Genomic DNA, 22,181 nt, shown 5'->3' with positions numbered 1-22,181 from the left:
GGATAGTAACTAGCATGTAGCTTGAATGTTACATGTTTTTAACGCCCTTGTCAAAAGTATAATGTCTATTGCTGAAAGAAAGCAATGCACTAACATGTAACTCAATACAAAAATAATGTGATAAACAGAAGAAATTCTCTGCTTTATTTCCTCCCTCGAGTGTCTAATTACTGTTACTCAGTTCAGTCAACAAAAGGCTGACATGATCACACCACCATAGTGACATTCAGTTCCTCCAAAACAGTCAAGGGAGGTTTTAAAAATTAGACACCCAAGTCTAAATTATTATTCTAACAATACCGGATAAATTTAATTGTTATTATTCTCTTGAATGACAAGGCAGTCTTAGATTTTTCTTCTCATTACTACATGTTCATCCATTACATGAAGAAAACAAGGCTGAAAGAGCAGCGTTATTCCTCCGACCTCTGGGAAATGTGTAAGAGAATTACACAAGGAAGCCAAGACACTTCACAAAACTTTAAATCTCAGTGCAATTAGTCATTTACATGTGTATCCCGAGTTGACTGCATAATGTTAAGGGCATAACTGGTCACAGTTTGACACAACAGATAAAAGTATTTGAAAGATTATCTGAAGTGCTAAAAACAACATACAGAGACAGATGGAGAAAGACATGCTAAACTATTCACACAGACCTGTTTTCCTGCCTTTTTAGTTTTGTTATTTTTTCCTTGGTCAGAAGCTAGTCTGGACAAGATTAATTTCATTCTGACAGTATCAACCATAATATAACTACTAGTTCCAAGAAAAATAATAATGGAAAACCCAAACATTTTAGAGCTGACAAACTATTTTAATTTATAATTGTAATTAACTTCAACATTTAAATAACTTCTCAAAACCAGCTGATGTTTAAATTCATGTTCTACTGACTGAATATTTCATTCTTCCACAGATGAACTGAATGCAATGAAATCTCAGCCACGGCGTATCTACTCCTCTTGATCATCTTATTAATTCAGATAAACATGGATTTGATTTTCTTTATGTATTTAAAAGACACAGCAAATCACACTGATCTGTAAGTTACAACTGAAAAATGTTAATCCCAAGATACGGTCATCTTATTTTTATGAGACCGGTTTCATAATAAAATTATTTTCTGAGTCAGGTTGCTGTTTGAATTTCCACAGAATTTATTTCCCTTACTTCTAGGTCCAAAGGCTAGAAAAGGCTAGAAAGGTAGCCCTTTGTTACTCAGCATATATACACAACATGTTCCATTTTTTAGGAAACACAGCAGAAGATAGCCTGGTGCCTTTTAAAATATATCATATAGATAGTATTAGGAGTAAAACGATGCAAACACTAGATCTGCATTTTCACCTTAGGGAGCTGGGTCTTTGGGAATATTGAAACACTTCTAAACAAAACAGATTTTATACATATTGGTTCATACATACAGACATGCATACTCCCTTTTTTTAATTCAGTGTCAAAGGCTCTCATTGGAGCTTTCCTTCATCCTTTCAAAAAGACATCTAAATAAGGATATACTACTAAACCTAGGTGAGCAAACTAAGCAATTCGTGGTGTGATTGTCTAAACCGTTCCTTTTCTATTTTGAGGACTGCCTGAAATCACAGCCTTCATCCTGCAATAATTTCATGTATATGCTTAAATTAAATACTATAAAAGACATACACATCAGTAAAGTTAACATGTCCCTCAGCCTTGCAGGGTTAACACGGATCTCTAATTCTGTAATCTGTATTTAGATGGAAGAAATAATATGGGCCTTAAGCTACAGCAAGAAAGATCTAGCATTAAAGGGTAGTGAAAGACTAGAGCAACTGAAAAAAAAAAGAATGTAAGAAAAATCTCCCTACAGGGAGGTTTTCAAGAACAAATTAGGCAAATACCAGGCAAGAACACCATCTATAGTCAAACCTACCTTGCAAAGAGAACACAGATTAGAAACCACCAAAGATCACTTAAAACCTAATTTTTCTTGATTCCATGATAAACTGTAAACTCAAGTAGCAAACCAATCAAAAACTAAATGTACCAAAACTTCAGATGCATTTGTTAACGGTTAAAAAAAAGTGGCTGAAGTCCAAAACCTACTTTTCTTGAACACTGAGACTGGGATCAGCTAAAGGAGATCACTATCCAACAGTCAATACTGCCACTAAGCAGCTTACTGCTATCACGATTGAGCATGTTTGTTGTGAAATACTAGAGGAAAAGATTAAATCTAAAAAATGAGCAAGTGAAGCCACTGTTCAATAATCTATCCATTTAAAACCAGACAAATATGTATATGACCCTAAAAAGGGACAATATAATGCAATTCTAAATTCTATTCTGCTTTATTCTTATGCAATACATCAACATGGCCCATCCCTTGCCGTGATTGAGAGACGGGACACAGCTTGATGCAAGCCAATGTCATTTTAATTAGCCTAACAGCATGATTATATACACACAAGCAGTCGTTACATCTTATTCTGATTGGTCCAAAAACTTGCTTATTCTATAACTGTGTGGCAACTCGCGCAAAGATCTCACACTAGCTGTTTAGCAATTCAGCAACAGTTAAAGACAACGTCTGCAGTTCTTGCACCACATCCTTGAGCAAGCTGACAAACCCCCTGCCTTATTCCTTGTATAGTCTCAACTTGATACTTAGTCCCTGTTTCTATACCCTTCGGTAATTTCTCACGTCCCTTATCACCAGGGCTTGTGACCCACATGCTCGAGCACATTCCTTTCAACTAACTGATTGTTACTTGTGGTCCTGCTTCCCAGGCCCCCTCCTGCAATCCCTGATGGTGTTCAAGGCTGGATGGGGCTTTGAGCAAGCTGGTCTTGTGGAAGGTGTCCCTGCCCATGGCAGGGGGGTTGGAACCAGATGATTTTTAAGGTCCCTTCCAACCCAAACCATTCTACGATTCTACGAACATCTAGTACGCACTACATATTTATTATTAAAAGATTTTAAAGAGCGGTTGAGTAAATTTGCCACAGAAGTTCTGGGCTGATAACTTAATATCTCAGTTGTAGCGTTTAAAGGCCTGCATTCTAATGTTTTATTTGGAAGTCACTCAAGTACAAGTATAAAAGTGAAAGTTATAGGCCTATTTACCTACAAAGTATTATAAGACTTCATTTAATCTTGTTAGCAAAATACAGAAGAAGGGAAGCATCTCTCTAATATCTGAAATGAGACTGCATCAAAGAATCAACAGAGATTATATGGCACTGAGGGAAAGAAAGTGTGCTTCAATATCAGAATAAGAAGCTTGAATCTGACATGCTGGGAAACAGAAACCCAGTGAACTGCCCAGAGAGAACTGTGTAACTAAACAAATTTAAGGATAGTCTAGAAACATTCTGGATTCTGAAAATGAATCCTAATTAACAAAGAAAAAAGCACAACCTGGAAGTTGTGCATTACAACACCTTCCTACCCATAATCCCCATCGTATCAAGATCTACTGTTATGTTACTCTGATAAAGTTCTTCCTCAACATAAAAAAATGTCTTTGAACCATTTCACTCCCAGAAAGAGCATTCTTGATGTGCCACCACTCATGCTGGTCATCACTTTAGTCTCTTGGGCTACTTTTAATAGTTTTACTTGTATCCAGCTTCTGAATGGAGCTCACAACAGGGTGCAGACCTAATTTCCAAGCCAAAAAAATCCACCCCTGTGGGTACCGTTTTCAAAAGGCAAAGTGCATTTGCCTTTCTGTGTCTGCACGTTGTATCTCAGGTTTTCCTTACATCTAGGCAGCCCCTGGGCTGAAACAGATAGAGCAGTTTAATAAGCATTGCTTGTCAAGCATTTGACTTCAGCTGGTTCACCTGGATATTTTCTTTGCTGTAGACTGTCCCTAACAACAAAAGACAGCGATAGACAATCTGGAAAAACATATATGCACAGGAACATAACAATTGAAAAAAACTTAGTCTTATCTGAGGACTTTTTCGAAGACAATCAATTTCATTCTAGCAACGTCATTCAAAACCCCATGTTTTTAATGGAGGCCAATTTAGAGGCCACTTCTTTACATATCTGTGTTGCTTCTCTTGTATCCTTTGCTAACACTAAATATTGGTTCTGAAGTTGCCTGGTGACAGTTTCTTGTCAATGCTAAAGGATTACCCTCCATCAACTCCAGTCAGGTGAACATCTGTTCTAACTGGGAGAGATAAATTTAAAGAGTCATTAAGTCTTTGCCCAATTCCTCAGAACATCAGGAGTAAGACTTACTAAAACAGCTTTACCTGACATTTACTCTTAAAAATAACTGGGAACAGGCATCATATACATGTGGCACTTGAATGGGAGGCGTGGAAGACTTCCTCCTCAGTTACACTTTATGTAACTTCAGTAAGATCAGTGGCACTCTATGGCTATAACCAGATGTTGAGTCTGGTCTTCAAATTCTAACAATGAAAAGGAACCCATAGAGATGTACAGCCTTACTCTGCTTATGCTGCAGAACAGTGACACCCACTGGCAGCAATAGTTTAAATAATTAATTGTTGCAGTTTGGATCTACTTAACTACAGGAGCCAAGAAGCTTCTCTTGAGAAAAATTCGTCCTAGTAACAACCATCCAAACTTACCTGTTGAGTCACCGCTACCACCTGAGTTTTCAGAAACTGAACTCCTAATAGCATCTGGAGTAACTACAGTGTAACCCTCTGGAGGAAGATTCACTGTGTACTTTCTCCTTGAAGACGTAACTGTATTGTCACCACCTACAAAACAGAAAAAACAAGGTGTCTGGCTATTGATCTCAGCATAGATTTTCCTCAAACCTTTTCCCAACTATTGCAATGATAATAAGCAGTCTCAAAAATCCTTAGAGGAAAAGGAAGTTAGAGGAAGTCAGGTGTGGAACACTGACATTATCATATAACAAACACAATTTTACTGAATTCCACAGCAGCTGTAAATAAACAAATACTCCACAGGTTAATGCCTTCCACCAGAAACACCTTTTTTCCTTGTGTCAGACACTCTCCTGTCCTAACTTCAGAAGAAGCTTCAACTTACAGTAATATTTTAAGAGGCAATCAACACATTTTTCCCCATTCAGCATGAGCAGATACTATTACTTTAAGAACTGTTTTATAAAAGATGGATGGATGGAGAGATACAAGCTGATAACAAAGTGATAGAAGCAACAGAAAAAAGAAACACAGAACTTTGGTTTGTCCATCTGCAGACCTTTTAAACATTGCCTATGCTGTTATGAAGGGGACAAAGATAAAGGGAGTTTGAAAGGCACACTTGACTAAGCCTCAGCAGTGCCTGCCCAAGAGGGCTCATCTCCTCATCCTTCCTCTGCTTCTTTCTTCAGTGTGTGGGGGGAAAAAGTGCCAAGGGTCAGCTTTCCAACTGTTTCATTGTATAAGAAACTACTTCTGATGATGAGAGCAGACTGTTTTTGTAGGATCCCTTGTATCTTTAAAAGGTATTTAAAAATACATGCAAGAGTGGCAGCATAAACTTTCCAGTTGTTCACCAGACAAGAAGTAGCTCTGTAGAAATGACAGAGAAGCCTCTCTGCTTGTTACATGAAACCAGTCCAAATAGCAGACTGATTTTTTTTTTTGCTCAGTAGTGACAACAGTAGGTATCAACCACAAGGAGACAAAAGCCTTTCAAAGAGGGCCAGGATGTCAGGGCGTCTCCAAATGCTGCAATGTAATTTTAGACTGTTCAGTGTATTTTTTGGTCTTCCATTGTGGTTTTGTTTCTTGGGGTTTTTTGTAGGGTTTTTGTTTTTAAACAGCCAGCCAGCTGCGTAAGCCAGCAGACTCAGCACTAGCCCTCCCTTCTTGGCGTCAGTTTGGCCCTTTAAAACACAGACAGAAGTGTAAAATAATATATGGTACAAACATCGGCAAGCGGACACAATTAACCTCCTTACATCACAAACTTGCTACCAGATCCCAGACAATCTGAGTTTATTATCAAGCTACAGCTACGGTTGGACTAATACCTAAACATTTAAAGTATCTGTCTAATAGGAATAATTCTTGTTAGGGAACTATGTTTCTAATATGTAATTTAACTATACATATTGTATGCAAATTTGTAATTTAACTATAGACTGATATTTCTCAGCATACTTCAAAGAGTTCGGCATGACTAATCATCTTAGGCATCTATGATAAAGTACATTTCAGAACATTCAAGGCACTTTTGAAAAGCTGCATCACAGTTGTTCGCATCATCAGGATGTAATAAATCATCAGGATGTAATAATTCTGTTTTGAGAACACGTTAGAAAGTTGTCAGTTTTTCAAGCCACAAAATTTCAAATTGGTATTGGTGATTCTTACTTTAAGGGAGAACAAAGGAAAGTCAGTCATACAGAAAGATGAAGAGCAATTATGTAATTTGGAAAAAGATCCACCAAAAATTAATTCGGAATAATTCTTCAGCAGATCCTTTCTATGAAGATGATGCCAAATCACCGAACTGGCAGTACTTGCATTGATTTCCACCCCCTCACCCAGGTTGATTAATGATGTAGTGCTAATTGGTGACAGCTTTAAATTATAAGGATGTACAAATGTTTCTTGAGATGCTCCCTTCTGAACAATTTCAAGTTTCCCCTTTTATCCCTTTACATTTAGGTTTTGTAAAACAAAGATGACCGTGAAAACATTAAGCTCAATTTGCAGCAGTCCTGACAAACTCTTTAACCATAAAAGCAGGAGATATACTGTGATATTAACCTCCCAGACCAAAGAGTTACACATGACAGAATTTGAAGGACTATATAGAACACCTAATCTTACAAAGAACAACAGTAACAACTTTTACTATGTAAATGAGCAATGACTCAAAACAATTTAAGTTGACCTGTTTAAATGGGAGTTCCCAAGCCTGGCACCGTGCTTCCCCTTCACCTTTTCTGTTTAAGCAATAGCCCCCAGTGGTGGTTGTGGTGGCTGCATCTGGCCTAAGTTCGAATCTGGGAGACAGATGATAACACAACAGCTAAGGGCCATAGATCTGGCTCAGCAGCTGAGGGCTAGTTGCACATGTGCCAACCAAAATACGACCAATATGCAAATATGACTAGAAATCAATCACCTTACTCCCCAACGAGCAGACAGCCCAGGGCCCATTGCACCCTCCTGCATGGCTGTGAGCTGCATGCCAGGGGCTCCCCTTGAATACAGACACCCCTCAAGGTTACTCCTTGAGGCTGAGAGATTCCTTGCCACAACAGATTCCCGTTAAGTGACGAATAGCATGCTAAGCTTTGAAATTGTAGCTAAGTGATGTAAAGGACTGACTGCAGAGATTGAAAGGATTGAAAATGTCAGGGAGCAAGTACAGAAGTAAAATCTTTAGATACTTGATCGATAATGGGCAGCACAGTGATTTCTCTAGAAACCTTAAGAAAAAAAAATGAGAAAGCTGAAAATGCTGCACTCCAGGAGAAGGAGTTACAACAATTAATGGGAACTTTAGGATATTGGAGGAAGCATGTACCTGGATTTTCTATCATTTTATGTTACAAAAAGGCAAACTCTGGAAGTCAGAAGAACATAGAGAGGCAGTCAAATATCTAACTGAAGAATTAAAAATGTATCAGTCGCTGGGACCAGCACAGCCCCACAACACTATTACAGCCAAATGAGGTTTCGCCAAACGTGCTACTTACTACAACCTCTTCCAAACTGGCCCTGATGGGCCAAAAAGACCTTTATTGTTTAGCTCAACTACTTTTAAAGAAACAGAACAACGATACTCTGAATGGGAAAAAGGTACTTTTATCTTTAGTCCAAGCAGTTAAATGAGTTTAGAAAATACATCAGGGACAACCCGTGCAAACTAGAGGACCATTTCATTTACTAGAAGCAATCCTAGAAAAGATTTCCCCAGAAAAAGTTGCACAAAATCCCACTATCAGATAATGGTAAGCCTGCCTAACAGAATATACCACCCCCCACTGACAGTACATCAACAGAAAACATGTGGTTTACAGATGCTTCAGCAGAAAGAGTAAATGGTAAATGGCAATATAAAGGCATTGCATTAGATACTATCACCAGTAAACAAGTAATAGAAGGTGATGGCAGTGTATGAGTAGGAGAAATAGGAGCAATTGTTTTGGCAGCACATAACAGAAGTCATAGACGTAGACTCTTACACTGTGTGGGCTGGTGCCACACAGTGGCTCTGTGAACGGGAAACCTTGAATTAGGAAGTAAATAGATTCCCAGCCTGGAGAACCAAAGATAGGCAATTACTACTAGATATAGCCAGAAAAACACTGTTCAAGGTGTGACAGGTAAAAGCTCATGGTAAGGATAATCAACCAGCCACAAAGTGGAATCAGAAAGTAGATGAGCTAACTAAAATCAGGAAAATCACCTTAAATCCTGAGTGGTATTGATTGGGAGAATGCTTACATTAAAACTTAGGCCACACAGGTAAAGCAGCACTCTGCTGCACAGAGTAAGGGCTGGCCTATGAACACAGGAAAACTCGTAAACATATCCTTACATAATGTCTCCAGTGTAGACTGAAATTACAAGCATATCACCCTTGCTAAAACACCACCTCTACATATCAATGACAGGAAAATTTATGGTCTACACGGCACACATTATATTGGACCATTCAAATCCCCTGTCGGATATCAATACATTCTCACAGGAGTGGGATTAGTCTCCGATTTGCTTATAGCAAGTAAGTGTTGGAAAGCTAATAGGCAAAACACAGTGCAAGGTATATCATCTTGGCTCTAGATTTGAGAGACAGATTCTCAAATCTACCTATTCCTGGTATTACCCAAAGTGATAATGGCTCACATTTTACATGTACGTACGTACAAGATTGGGCAAAAAAATGAGGAAATTACATGGGTTTTCCACACACCATACTACCCTCAATCAAATGTGATGGTAGAAAGAGCTATTGGCTTATTGAAAAGGAGTTGCAAACCACACCAGCCTCAATGGGGATATATGACTTCCCAAAGTACTCCATCAATTAAATAATCAATATGGGCCCACTGAAAGCCCTGCAAACCAAGCATTCTTCGTAAAAACTGAGCTTAGTGCTCCACTTACTGGGAAAAGAGAGTATCTGACAACATTATAGCCAGGACAGCCTGTGATGGTCAAGCTACCATCCACGAGTACTGTGACGTTAACTCAACTTCATGGCCCACTTGTCTAGGAAGCTACCAATGGCAGTGGTGCAAAACACAGAATTAATGCATGATGTTTTTTTTCATTCTTTTTAATGGGGTAGCCTGTTCAGACTCTCCCCACTGAAACAAGTGTCTACTTTTCGCTTGCAGCACCCCACAGGATGGCAAATGGAAATGCTGTGGTCATGCTACTATTCCAAATCCTAGCAATGCTGCTTCTCTTAACCTGTGATGAAAGAACCCTAGAGTGGCCGTGGTCTCAAGCTCATGTTAAATATACCAGAAGTATGGCTATACGCTCCAGTAAGGGAGATTTAAAGCTTTCCAGCACAGGCACGCACAGAACCAAAATATACTTAGCAAACTAATGGAGCTGGGATAAAGATGAAGCTCACAAAGTTCCCCAACTTGGAGGAATGGCCAGAAAAGAAATTAAAATAGGATGCCATGCGATCAATGGGTCTACTCATGAGAAGGCATCTCAGATTTCTGTGTACTACGTTACGTCAAACAACAGCAAAAGATACAAAACTTTGCACCTCTGAAAGACTGGACTGTTGGTACATTTTTACCTTAATACAACCTGGTTTTGTAGTCTGCCCCTGGGCTCACCATGGTGTGGGACTATCATTTAAATTTAAAAAAAGATATTACTAAGCCTGGTACAACATCTGTCCTAATTGTAAAGGATAAGAAAACTCTTATTCCCCCCAAATTTCTGGAATTGGATGATATGTGATCAAAAGTAGAAGCCAATAACAAGTGTTATTTAATCCATCATGGTCTCTTAAACATAATTATTGATACAAATTAGTATCTATACAATCAAACAGACCTCTTTACCATTCCTACATACATTCTATGCAGGACAGTTAGCATGGTTACATGGATAAACCCTCACCTCTCCAAGACAAACAAGGAGAGACGTGACCGGTATCATAGGGACAGAATTTGGAGCCTTGAATAGTAGAGATGCTGAAGCACCCGTTGTTGCGCTTGATTTAAATAAATGAGAACAACCATTGCAGTCTTCTCTTTTAGCATTGGGAATGAACCAATGGCTCTAATCTGATGTATTGTCTCAATGGGAAAGAAATAATGAAAGAGACCACCAACTGATTGTGGATGCACTTGGTGTAGCCCCAAAGAACATTTCTCTAGCTCTTAGCTGTATCCAAGCTCAACTATGGATGCAACCTATGGTAGCAGCAATTAATAAGAGAAGGTGAAGAGGGCACCTTACCCACTGAAATTTGAAAGGTACTTTGGGATAGTGCAACTAAATTTGAGAAATAAATCCAGTCTTGGTGGTATTTGGTCAGTTTTACTTACGACCCCATCAACAATAAAGCCACAGCCTTTGCTTCAGTATGCACCATATACTCTGTTATTTTGCTAGGATTAAATCACAATGGAGCTATGCTATCCATTAGAACATAAAAGTATGGGCCCTACAAAACAGAAACAAATGGCAAACTATTCATGTTAATGCATGTGTTGTAAAGGAACAAGGATTTATTTGTGAGAGTAACACTATCAAAGCCCAAGACATTTGTCTTGACACTGAACAAAGCATCTGTCATTTTGAAATACATCCCAATGAAAACCCTGAAACTATGCTTGTATATATTGGCAAGGGATGTGTTTGTATGAGAACCCTTTGTGATTTTACATTTGTAGATAATATTACTGTAGATACAAGCAGTTGCTCAAATATTTGTGCTTGTAAATTTACTAAATTTATGGAATACAACTTTAATTATTCATCTCCTGTTATGTCTTATCAATTGTTACAATCTAACTATACACTGAATCAAGATTTATTGCCTATGCCCATGGGAATGAATCTTACATTGGTGAAGAAACCGCTACAGCATTATGATCTGTGTCAACTGCTAGAACACATCTGAAACGGTGGACAAAAAACTCTAATCATCGTTCATCGTGATACAGAAGAGATAACCATGTACTGGAAAAAGTGAGGAAGAGTGGAAAACATTGCTGAGAAACTCTTATTGGATTGTCACTGACAGCAATGGGAGTTTTTAATTTCATGCTTCACCCAGCTGTGATTTTACTAACTCTAACACGTCTACTGCTTATAATTATACTGTATGTAAAGGCTGGTACATGATAAAACAAATAGCCCAACTTCAACCACCTAAAACATACAAATTAATGCATAACAAATAGCAGTGCTTCACTAACTACTTACCGCAGATGTGTAAAGCGCACAAACTATCAATACACCATTTATAGCACAGAGGCAAGAGGTCACTATACCACCCCTCCGTGAGGGTAAGATGAATTGACTATAATCATGGGGTGGAGCACAGCACTGTGCTTCCTCCCCCCTTCACCTTTTCTGTTTAAGCAATAGCCCCCAGTAGTGGTTGTGATGGCTGCATCTGGCCTAAGTTCGAATCTGGGAGATAGACAACACCACAATAGTGAAGGGCCATACATCTTGCTCGCAACAGCTGAAGGCTAGTTGTACATGTGCCAACAAAAATACAACCAGTATGCAAATATGACTAGAAATTAATCACCTTATTCCCCAATGAGCAGACAGCCCAGGGCCCATTGCACCCTCCTGCATGGCTGTGAGCTGCATGCCAGGGGCTCCCCTTGAATACAGACACCCCTCAAGGTTACTCCTCGAGGCTGAGAGATTCCTTGCCACAACAGATTCCAATTAAGCGACGAATAGCATGCTAAGCTTTGAAATTGTAGCCGAGTGATATAAAGGATTGACTGCAGATATATAATCCTTTAGATATAAACACAGTTGACCAAGTCCAGAACTAGGACTGGATCCATCTGCACCTAGACTCCTTTCTGAGAAGTTTGGAAAGCAAGGAGGTCCTTTTTCTGAACCTCATGACTCAGTGGGAGGGTCTCCCTGACAGTTTTGTCTGACCCTGTCCTCTATCTAGTAAATAATCAAATGCACTTTGCCACTGAATGTTGTTAAACAACTGTTGCATTTAGTATCAAACTTGGTTAAATTGCTGTTTTGTATCAGCAAACATATTGCTACTTCATTTCTGTAACACCAAGTTGCATATTTATTCACCCCATATTCATCTTGAGTAAGTTTACAAACCACAAATCAAGCATTACTCTTTCCTAGTCCTGTGCAAGAATGTCAAACAAAACTGTTACCATATAATAATAATAAAAAAGGTATACTCACAACTGCATAATCTCAGTGTAGCAACAAATCCCCCAGTCTTATGTGGGAAACCCCCCACATCTAAAGGATGTTTACAAAACCACAGAAGGAACAAATATTACTCTTAGAGGCACTTTTCTTTGTAGAACCTCACACAACTGGCCTCCATAGAGCAAATGGAGGACTCAAGTCCAGAAGTCAGCTGGAACATGTTGCAGCCTCACCAGAACAACCATCAAGTGCACCCAATCTGCCCAAGACTGATCTCTTCCACAAAATTATCCCTTGCAAACATCCAGCTATGACTTCTCCAAATGGAAGAAAGTAGTTCATGACCTAAAAGAGTTTTTTTAGAAAAAAAAGCATAGGAAGAGAGAGATTGATGCTGGATCAAATCCAAGGTCTGATTAGTTCAATATCATACCTTCTACAAAAGTCATTCTTATTAGGCACTTATTGCATGGTGTTACATTAGATCTGGTCTGGAGAAAAATAAAGTTTGAAGAAGGTCTGTTATCTCCTTTAAGACGTTTGTACTGAAATATATTTTTACTTACTATGTAAGATAGAACATTACCATGATCTAGCTATTTCTCATTTTTATTACGTGTGACAGACTGAGACTACAACCTGAGAACTATGACAATCCCCAATGCACATATGCACTCCCTCTTTATATCTACATGAGACACACACTGTCACTTCCACATTCATTGACTAGCACGACAAGTGTATTTAAGGACAGTACACATGCAAATTCCGGGCAAGAGAGTTTCTGTCTTCTCAAAAACACCTTCACAAACTGAAGTGTAGCAGAGGTAGTACCGGTGACTAACTGTAGAACATAAACATGATCAGGGTCCTCCTGAGCTGTGGTACTAAAGAACAGGTACTTTTCCAGTTGATCAGTACGACAATAAACTGTCCTTCAGCATAAACATTGTAAGACAAGTCTGGTGATCCTAAACCCCACAGTGCCCCACCCCCCCATCCCCCAACGTATACACAGGTTTGTTCAGATCATATCCAAGTTCCTGGACATCAAGCTATAGTTACTTTAGTCTGTCATGGTAAGGTATGTGAGAGTAACTTCGGACATGAGGTGTCATACTGTGTACAATCATCCTCTGCTCACAGGACACTTTTCCAGCCTCAAGTCAACACACACGAGAGTGCTTTCCACAAAGTCAGAACGTTTTAGCTAAGTAGCCTTCTGTGCAATCAGAAAGCATAAAATTTTTCCCTGGAGTGCTGCATAATTCCTGCTGCTTGACCTCAGCCTTCAGCAGGATTCTCTCCTGCAATACTAGGTAAGTCACACTGGGTAGTGAGAAAAAATTATTATAAGCAACCTAGCAAAGGACAGATCGTCACTTACTGCTTATCATTTGTTCTACTCAAATGAGAACCATCGCTCAATAATGGCAGTGTTGTGCTATTTTGCTGGGTGACTGGAGTAGTTGATGAATTATTTCTGTACAAATTCACTACTGCACGTAGGAACTTGCCTCTCACAGAATTATGGAACTCCCTTTATGGAGAGCTAAGAAAAACAGTAAACTATTACAAGCTAATTCCTTTAGCTTGTTTTAACACCTCTAGAGCCCAATCTTACTGATTTAATAGAAAAAATGCTCTCATCTGCAAGTATTAGTGCCCAATCAACCCCCCCCTTCATTATCTATACCTTATTGAAATAAATAAGAGTCGTCACTCAAGCCCGTTTTTGGCTGAAGAAGATACACTCCTTCCTGAGAGTCTTTATGTCTTTCTAAATAATAAAAGCCTACTGAATGTCTATTGGACATCTAATTATCTTATGTTACATTATTGGCACCAGTACCTGTAACAGAATACTGAAAAAGTATTTTCTTCTGCAGAGTTCACTTCAGCTTTAAAATTTTGAAGATGTCTGCTATTCTGTTTTGAATTACAAGTTTCCCTGATTGCCAGGTAAAACTTCAAAGTCTATAGTTCTATTCCAAAATTACATAGATCCAAACAACAAATTAATGAAAGAAAAAAAATAATCATAGTAACAGGTGCAAGTTGTGCTCTGGCTCAGAAAATCCTCAGAGTAGCAAGCTGCTGGAGAACATCGTGAGGAAGTAGTAAAATATGCCCATTTTATTGCAATACTGGTTTTGACAATACTATTGGTCACTATATACTAGTGTAGACAGCAGTAGTGAAATCTTTTGGATTGACCTTAATTTCTGCTACTTTATTCAGTTATATAGAAGCAGCCCACTATCCTTTGATACTCTGATCCTTGAACATCCTTTGATGTTCAAGAAATAGCATGTTTTCAGTACTTTCTCAGATTTGTTTTGTAAGGGCATAGCCACATTACAGAACACTGCACCCAATTCTTAGACTGTACATCATTTGTGTCTGGTAGCATGCTGACACTCAAGTCGGTTCATTCCAGCCTCCCTCCTGACACTTCACATCACTAAGTGCTTCACTTCATTAAAAAGAGAGTCTAGACAACAGTGGTTGCTCCCTCTTCTCAAATAATGGAAATGACTATAAAGTAAATGAAGTCAGTAGTTATGTAGGGCGTTTTCCCTAAGCATTCCTTTTTATGGGGGTATTTTTTTTAATAGTGTTTTAAACCATTCTGTTTTCTGTTAATATTTCCAGTGGAATAACCACAAAGTTATCAATGAAAGAAACGTGGTCAAACTTGGAATTTACAGACCTCATTACCTCAAAGTTTTCAGAGAGGGAAAAGGAAGGGAAGGGGAGATGTTTGATGCTCACAGGACTAGAGCATTAAAAGAAAAAAAGAACTTGAGAAAATCCTCAGAAGTACTTTCTCATCATTGTCTTCTCCTTCAGCTTCATGGAAACAAAAACTTCAGAAGGAAACTACGCTCAGTAAAGATATACCTATTTTACAAGGCCTGGAGTTGGGATGGGAAACTCATAAGAGACAAGGAACAAGAAAGCTCAGATTTATTTCCCTCACCACCTCCCACATGTACACTAACTCAGCTATTTATTTTTTTAGACACCTCAAAAGGCTGTATTATAGCCCATTTTACTGGAGACAAGACTTAACCATTACAACTCAGCCTCAGTTTCATTACATTAGAAGTGGCAGACATTCTATGTCATAGAGAAAAGCCAGATCAAACAAATCCTTCTTCCTCTTGTTCTCACTCATTGTCTGAGGAAGAATATTTACCTATGAACCATTAACACCTACATTCCCTTGGAAAAGGTAACGAAAATCAAGTACAAAACAGAATGAGAGTGAACCAAGAAGCAGAGCACCTTCTAGCATCTAAGTACTGGCATATGGCAGTTTTAAAATTACGAGATAGCTTATTTAAAAAAAGTGGTCCAAGCTATTTTTTGTTTTCTGGAAGTTGAAGTTTAGCTGTTAAGTTTTTTAACTTAAAAGCTTCAGCATCTCATATGTCCTAGTCTATGATTATAGGCAACATTTTAAATGTCTAAGAATTCTAGTTGTACTAACAGAATAAAGCTACCTTAATGTTAATACTTAGCTCAATTATTTCTCCTTGTGCTGCAGATCTTAGCTGTTCAACATACTTTTCAAAAGCCAAATACATCCCTGTCAATCAATATATTTTTTAAAATAAATGCAACAGTACTGAATCTAAAAGGCCATGTCTAGGTTGCAATTAAGTTAATTACCCTCACTGATTAATTGATGATTACTGGGACTTACCTGAATGAAACTAGACCAGAAAATAAACAAATGTGCTCATCAGAATAAAGGTAAACAAAGTTTAAGGTTTTAAACTTATTTTCCCCCAAAACACATTTTTTAATTCCATAATCAGAAGTCATCAGTAAGAGTCCATTCCCATTTGTGTACAAAAATAATGCAAACCATAGAAGCACAAAAAAGTTTTGGAAAATTATTTGCCCGAAACTTAGTTCAGTACCAAGTTCACATTAGAAGCCTTTCCACTTTTCAAATAACAGTTAGAGGGTACAGCTGGTAGGAAGGACAAGCAGGAAGAAAGCATGCTTAACAGCAGCAAACATGAAATTTGAAGAACTATGATTTTGACAATGGCAGCTTTAAGCAATAAACTTCCCAATGTAAATAGGAACAGGAGAGGCCTCTCATACAACCTGTTTTGTCATCCACTTGTTAAAAACAATTTCAAACAGGGAGAAAGGGTGGACAGTAAGAATGCTAACACACAATTACTATATTACAGTTCGATTCACCTTACAGCTGTCTATCAGCTCTTCTCTACCAGAAAACACTCCACTTCATCAAGTTCTTACACAAGCCATTTTTCTGTTTCCTTTCTCAGGATAATTACTTTTCCTGTAGCTGGCTACATTGAAGTTTAGAGCTTGTTTACACTTACAGCTAAATCCGGCATTTTCTACTCCAATTAGGGAGCCACTACACACTAATAGATGAGCTACTTCTTAAATAGCTTCCACTTGTCACAGAGGCCAGCAGACAGACTTCTCTATGACAACTGTTTGAAATGAAGATATAGAAGAGAAGAATGAGTGAACGTATATACATAAGAACACTGGAAAAGAAAGGAATCTGACAACCACAGCCAAAAAAAAAAAAAACCTAATCAAAACCAAAAGCATTACTACAGGAACCGGAGACTGAACTGCAAGGTTCTTTTTCTCAGAACAGAAGTTACAGATGTCATACATACAGCCAACTCAGGCTGAAGACAGACAGGTTTTTTTGTTTGTGTTCTGTTTTTGATTGTGCTCCCCCCACCGCAACCCCCGAGTCTCTACCTTCCCCCCAAGCATATAGATACCAGCTTTTAAATCTGGTTGGGCACCATTTCTACCATAGCCACCAGGGTTTGGCGTCTTCAGTCAAATACTCACTCCTGGATCCATCTGTCCCATTTTCACAGTACGATGCCACTGTAATATAGCATATAATGAGAGAATTTTTTAAACCCTTGAGAGAAGAACATAAAAGTGCGTGACAACACTTTGTTGTACAATAATTATGGTCTCCACTGCTCTTTATCTTATTCGCAATAGACAGCTTTTCAGAGTAATTAACTAAAACGAAGCTGAATTGTTTAACGAGTCTCTAAAGCTGTTTGCTGCACTGGGTACTGCTAGAGTTTTAACTTCTCAAGCATATGCACTTCATCAATTCGATCAACTAAAAGCCAGGGCTGTCCATGTATATTTTTTAGACAATTTGTGTCTTCCAGGCACTTCTGTCACAAACTTAAAAGTTTTCTATAACAGAACGCCACAGGAAGACAGGATTAGGATGAGTAAGGACACAGTTCAGATGGCCCAGTGATGATTTCTTAAATTATACTGTCAGTATTAACTTCAAAAGTAAGAACACACACACAAAAAAATCATCACACAGCTGTACTGAATTTTGACAGGAATTCCTCATAGGATAGCAATGCTAGGATATTTCACAGTCAATAGACATTCCCATTTTTAATTAATATGCAGTAAATTGTGTATTATCTATTTATATAGCTAATAGGAATTCCCTTTTATTACTCATAAGTTTTATGAATTTTTTAAAGGTTTTTTAAAATAGCTTAGTGTTTTTCTTCATTACCTCTTACTTAAATGAATGAGACAAAACATCAAATAGGTTGTCTCCAGAAGATCTGAGACTCCACCTAGGCTCTCTGCATTTCAATTTCCTTTTTCAGAATTAGGGAAGATGCAAAAGCAAGAAGTGGAACAGCGTGCTTAATACAGAAAAACTGAATACTACACATGTCACTTGTGAATAATTATCCTTCTTCAGCAACTCTTAAATTTAAATTTTTATATGCAGGATGCTAAACATCAACCAGTAAATCCCACATCCTTTAAAAAGTGGTTATAATTCTGACAAAGAAGAAGGCCTGAGACTAAGAAGGCTATTAAAAAAGCCAATTCTACAATTACCAAGTCTCTAGTCAGAAGCATGCGTGTCTACTTTGAACATATACCATAAAGGTACTTTAAAACCTAGTTATTTTTCATATCACAAAAAGCAAAGAAATCACTGCAGACCTCAAGAGAAACATTCTCCATGAAATTAATCTTTGTTACAAGCAGATCCTGCCTTAACAAGGGTCAGAAATAACCAAAACCAATCCAGAACAAGACTTAGGCCAAGCCCATATCCGAGTGAGTAATCCATATTTAGAAATAATTTCTCAGTCTTTAGATAGACGCTTTTTTTGTGTTACAACAAGTTTTTAAGCATTTCTAATACTGCACTTGGAAGTATATTCACAAGCTTAGGGAAAAAGAAAATTAAGTCCTCTTATTTGTAGGAGACTGTAGTTTTCCATTTGGTCTCTTTAATACTTTGCCTGCCAAGAAGGCTCAGGTTTATTATGTATATGAGTAACTTTAAAATGGTTTAAGGTAATAAAGCCATTTATCTTAACCCTGTTCAATTTTATGTTGAAGAAAGAAAAAACTCTTTTCTTACATCTTCTGAAATTAAGAACTATAGCTCTTGCAAATGGAAGAGTCAACTTCCTCAAGGGAAGAAATGTTTAGAAAGTGTTACCTAAATGTCGTGGAGGGACACAACTCTATTTTACATCCATTTTCTCACCTAGTATTTTAGTAGAAGAGGGAGGGGAAAAAAAGTAATATCTCATTTAGGACAACTAGAACCCAAAGGGAAGATACATCTTAGCATGCCCTTGAATGGAAATTCTGGCCACAGGCTGGTGGTTGGAACTTGTTGAGTTTTCTTAAGTTGCTTCTTAAAAGTAATAAAATATTTCTCTCCAAGAAAAGATATAAGTGAAAACCCTCCTTCTTTGGGTTTCAGAAGCAGCATGGCACCTCCACATGACTTCTCCACCCATAACAGAACTATCACTTTCCTAAAGAAAATGCATATACTATTCAGAAGATCACTCTATAGTGAAAGGACAGCATCCCTCAGAATTTCCCTTCTATCTCCAACAATCAAAATGATTATTTTGGGTCTTATTATAAGGTTTAGTTCTAGAACCATGTGGGGAGCTTTATGGGACAATGATTTCTGCCTCTACATTAGTAATCTTCCAAAATTAAATGAGAAACAGTTGTTAACATGGGTCCTGATCTATATGCTCAAGCACCTCAACTTCAACTTGATTTCAAAGGAGGCACAGAAATGCAAATATTTACAGGATAGAGAGGCATAATCTTTAAATTTTATGGGCATAAGTCCCTGTTATACGACAAGACGCAGACATTCCAGGCAATGCTGCAAACTGCATTCCAACAAATACCACAATCTAGTAGGAGTTAGCTCATGCAAATCAGTAACGGTATTTTCACAATTTGAAAACAACTGTTAAAGGAGAACATTGTGATGAGTTTTATAGTAAAAGCTGTTATTCAATGCTAGAAAATACTTAGACTTCAAGTCAGCTTATTTTTAAAGAAATCTTCGATTTCTTATTGACAGTAAATTAATTTTTTCAGTAGATTTTGTAGGACTAAATTGATCACTTTCAGACTAGGAAGGAGTTCATATCCACACAATCCCCGTCATTTTCCATTGTTCATCTTAGACTACTGCTACTTAAATGATCAGTTGTTTCATAGTTATGCCCATAACCTTTGGTCTACAATAAAAAAGTTACTTAAAATAGTATATGGTAGTAAAAAAAAAAAAAATAATAAAAAAATCAATGCCTTTATATTTTTCCTTTTCCAAAGCCATACAGTTTATAGCTCTAAATCTTATAGCCTAAACATGCTACTTTCAGTGTCCAATGCCATAAAATCACAAAATGTACATGACTATTCATGCAAGATCTCCTTAAATTTAAATGAAACTCTTCTTCTCTGGTTGTGGTTATCTGCTGGTTTCACAGATAGGAAAGAGAGAAAAATCAGTTACCCACGAGCTTATCACTGCAACCCTTTTTAAGTTGTTGTTTGGTTGTTTTTTTTGAAAGTACAAATTTATAGAACATCAATTACAGAAGAACCTCTTCTGTACTACCATAGCATTTTCTTGCCTCTAACAAAAACAAGCTCAGTTAGCTTACTGATAATTTTAAGAACAGCCTCATTGCTGTGCTGTGAAAATCATAAATACAGAACTGTTCTTTTTGCTCCATGTTCCCTTTCCCCTGAGATATATTTCACCTCTATTAGGATTCTAGATCAAAAGCTTTTGTTTCATTAATCTGAAGAACATTGTATTGGGAACTAGGTACAAACAGATATATATCACAAAGCCAACCAAATTCTCCCCCTCACCTCCCACTTCAGTGGGAGTTTGGGCAGGCCCTAATTTATAAGAAATGGTATGGGTTCACTACAAATGAAGGCATCTGTAGCTTAAGAAATGACTCCATAGTCAAACTTATTTAGCATGTCTTCATCTTAGTGCCAATAAATAGCCCGTTACATATTTTGACAGGACAATTAGTTCCCAATGCTACCAAATACCATTTTATAGAAGAAACTTAATGCTTTATCAGCCTCTTGTACCTCATTATTGACCACACAAAAGTAGTACTAGAAGTACTGATCTAGAAAAACAAAATGGGTATCAAACAAATGCAAGTGCAACAAGTTGAGATCTCCAGACAATCTTCTGTCACAGTAACAGGATGCAGTACAGGACAACAGCTTTCAGAAGGTAATTCTACCACAGACACACATAAGAAAGCTCTGTAGCCAACCTGTTACTAGCCACACTTGTAACAGATTGGGTGAGGTGTGGTTTGTGGTTGTTTTTTTTTTTTTTTTTAATTAAAAACCCCCCACCCTGGTAACACAGATTCCTAGACTACTCTGTTGGAAAGGACTTTTGGAGATCATTAACCCAAACCTCATTAAAATTTGACCCAATTAGATCAAGTTTTCTATTACACTGTTTAGTTTTCAGCTCCTCCAAGGATGGAGTTAGTAAAACTCTCTCTGGGCAGCCCATTCCCAGTGCTGGATCATGCCAAGGTCGAATTCCCTTACCCATCTAGTTGGAATTACTCTTGCCACAACTTCCTTGCTGCCCCTTCTCCTGTTGCTGAGCACCTCCAAAACAGCTTGGTCTTCTCTATATTCCTCCTCCTCATTTGTTAGTTGAAGTAATGCGATTTCCTCTTAATCTTCTTTTCTTATGCACCGAACAAACTCAATTCTTTCGGCATATATTGTCATCTGGCTCTCTGGCTATTACGGTGCCCTCCATCGGACTCATTCTACTTTGTCACTACCTGTCTTTTACTAAGGAACTCACTGGTCGCAGCGTTGGCAGAATAGACTCACAAATGCTGCTCCAGTGTGTCTCACAATAGAAATGATTGCTTTCTTCAAATTGCTGGCTACATTGCTAATACAGCACAATATGGCATCATCAGCTGCCTTTGTGGCAACGATGCAATGCTGACTCATGTTCAACTGGGCATCCAACAGAACCCCTACGTCCTTTTCTGTGGAGCTGCTCCCAGCCAGGTTACCCTCAGCCTGTATCATTGCTTATTCTGGGTCAGACACAGAAGTATGCACTCCAGTATTAATCCCCAAGGTACACCACTAGCACAAGGTCATCTATCGAACTTTGTACTGCGGATCACCATCTTTTGAGCCTGGCAGTCTACCTGACCACTCACTTGCCGAGTTGGTATCTCGCCCTCTTGGCTTTAAGAATACTATGGGAGACTTACATCGAAGGCTTTGCTAAAAAAGTTAGAGAAAATGCACTGTGCCCTCCCTATCTACAAGCCAGTCGTGTCATCATAGAAGGCAACTGGGTTGCACAACCTGCCTTCAGTAAATCAAGATTTACTGTTCCCAATTCCCTTTTTGTCTTTCACATCCTTGGAAAAAGCTTCCAAAGGATTTACTCCATACACATGCTCACAGTTTTTCAG

The 22,181-nt window shown here is 38.1% G+C and overlaps 1 protein-coding gene across 5 annotated transcripts in view; it reads right to left on the bottom strand.

Annotated features, from left to right (window-relative positions):
• The window catches only part of ERICH1 (glutamate rich 1), a 103,762-nt gene that overhangs the window by 62,457 nt on the left and 19,124 nt on the right, over positions 1-22,181 (bottom strand). For 3 of the 5 annotated variants that reach the window (XR_008822577.1, XR_008822575.1, XR_008822578.1), the window contains exons 3-4: positions 17,197-17,235; positions 4,603-4,737 (exon numbers count right to left, since the gene is read on the bottom strand). Coding sequence is in view for 1 of the 5 variants with exons in the window: in XM_056343718.1 (XP_056199693.1) it covers positions 4,603-4,737 (135 nt within the window). In the remaining 4 variants the exon portion in view is untranslated. The remainder of the gene's footprint in view (positions 1-4,602; positions 4,738-17,196; positions 17,236-22,181) is intronic. The other 2 variants (XR_008822576.1, XM_056343718.1) reach the window with 1 other exon arrangement.

This window comes from Falco biarmicus, chromosome 6, assembly GCF_023638135.1.
Source record: "Falco biarmicus isolate bFalBia1 chromosome 6, bFalBia1.pri, whole genome shotgun sequence".
NCBI lineage: Eukaryota > Metazoa > Chordata > Aves > Falconiformes > Falconidae > Falco > Falco biarmicus.
This window is presented reverse-complemented; position numbering and strand designations above follow the sequence as displayed.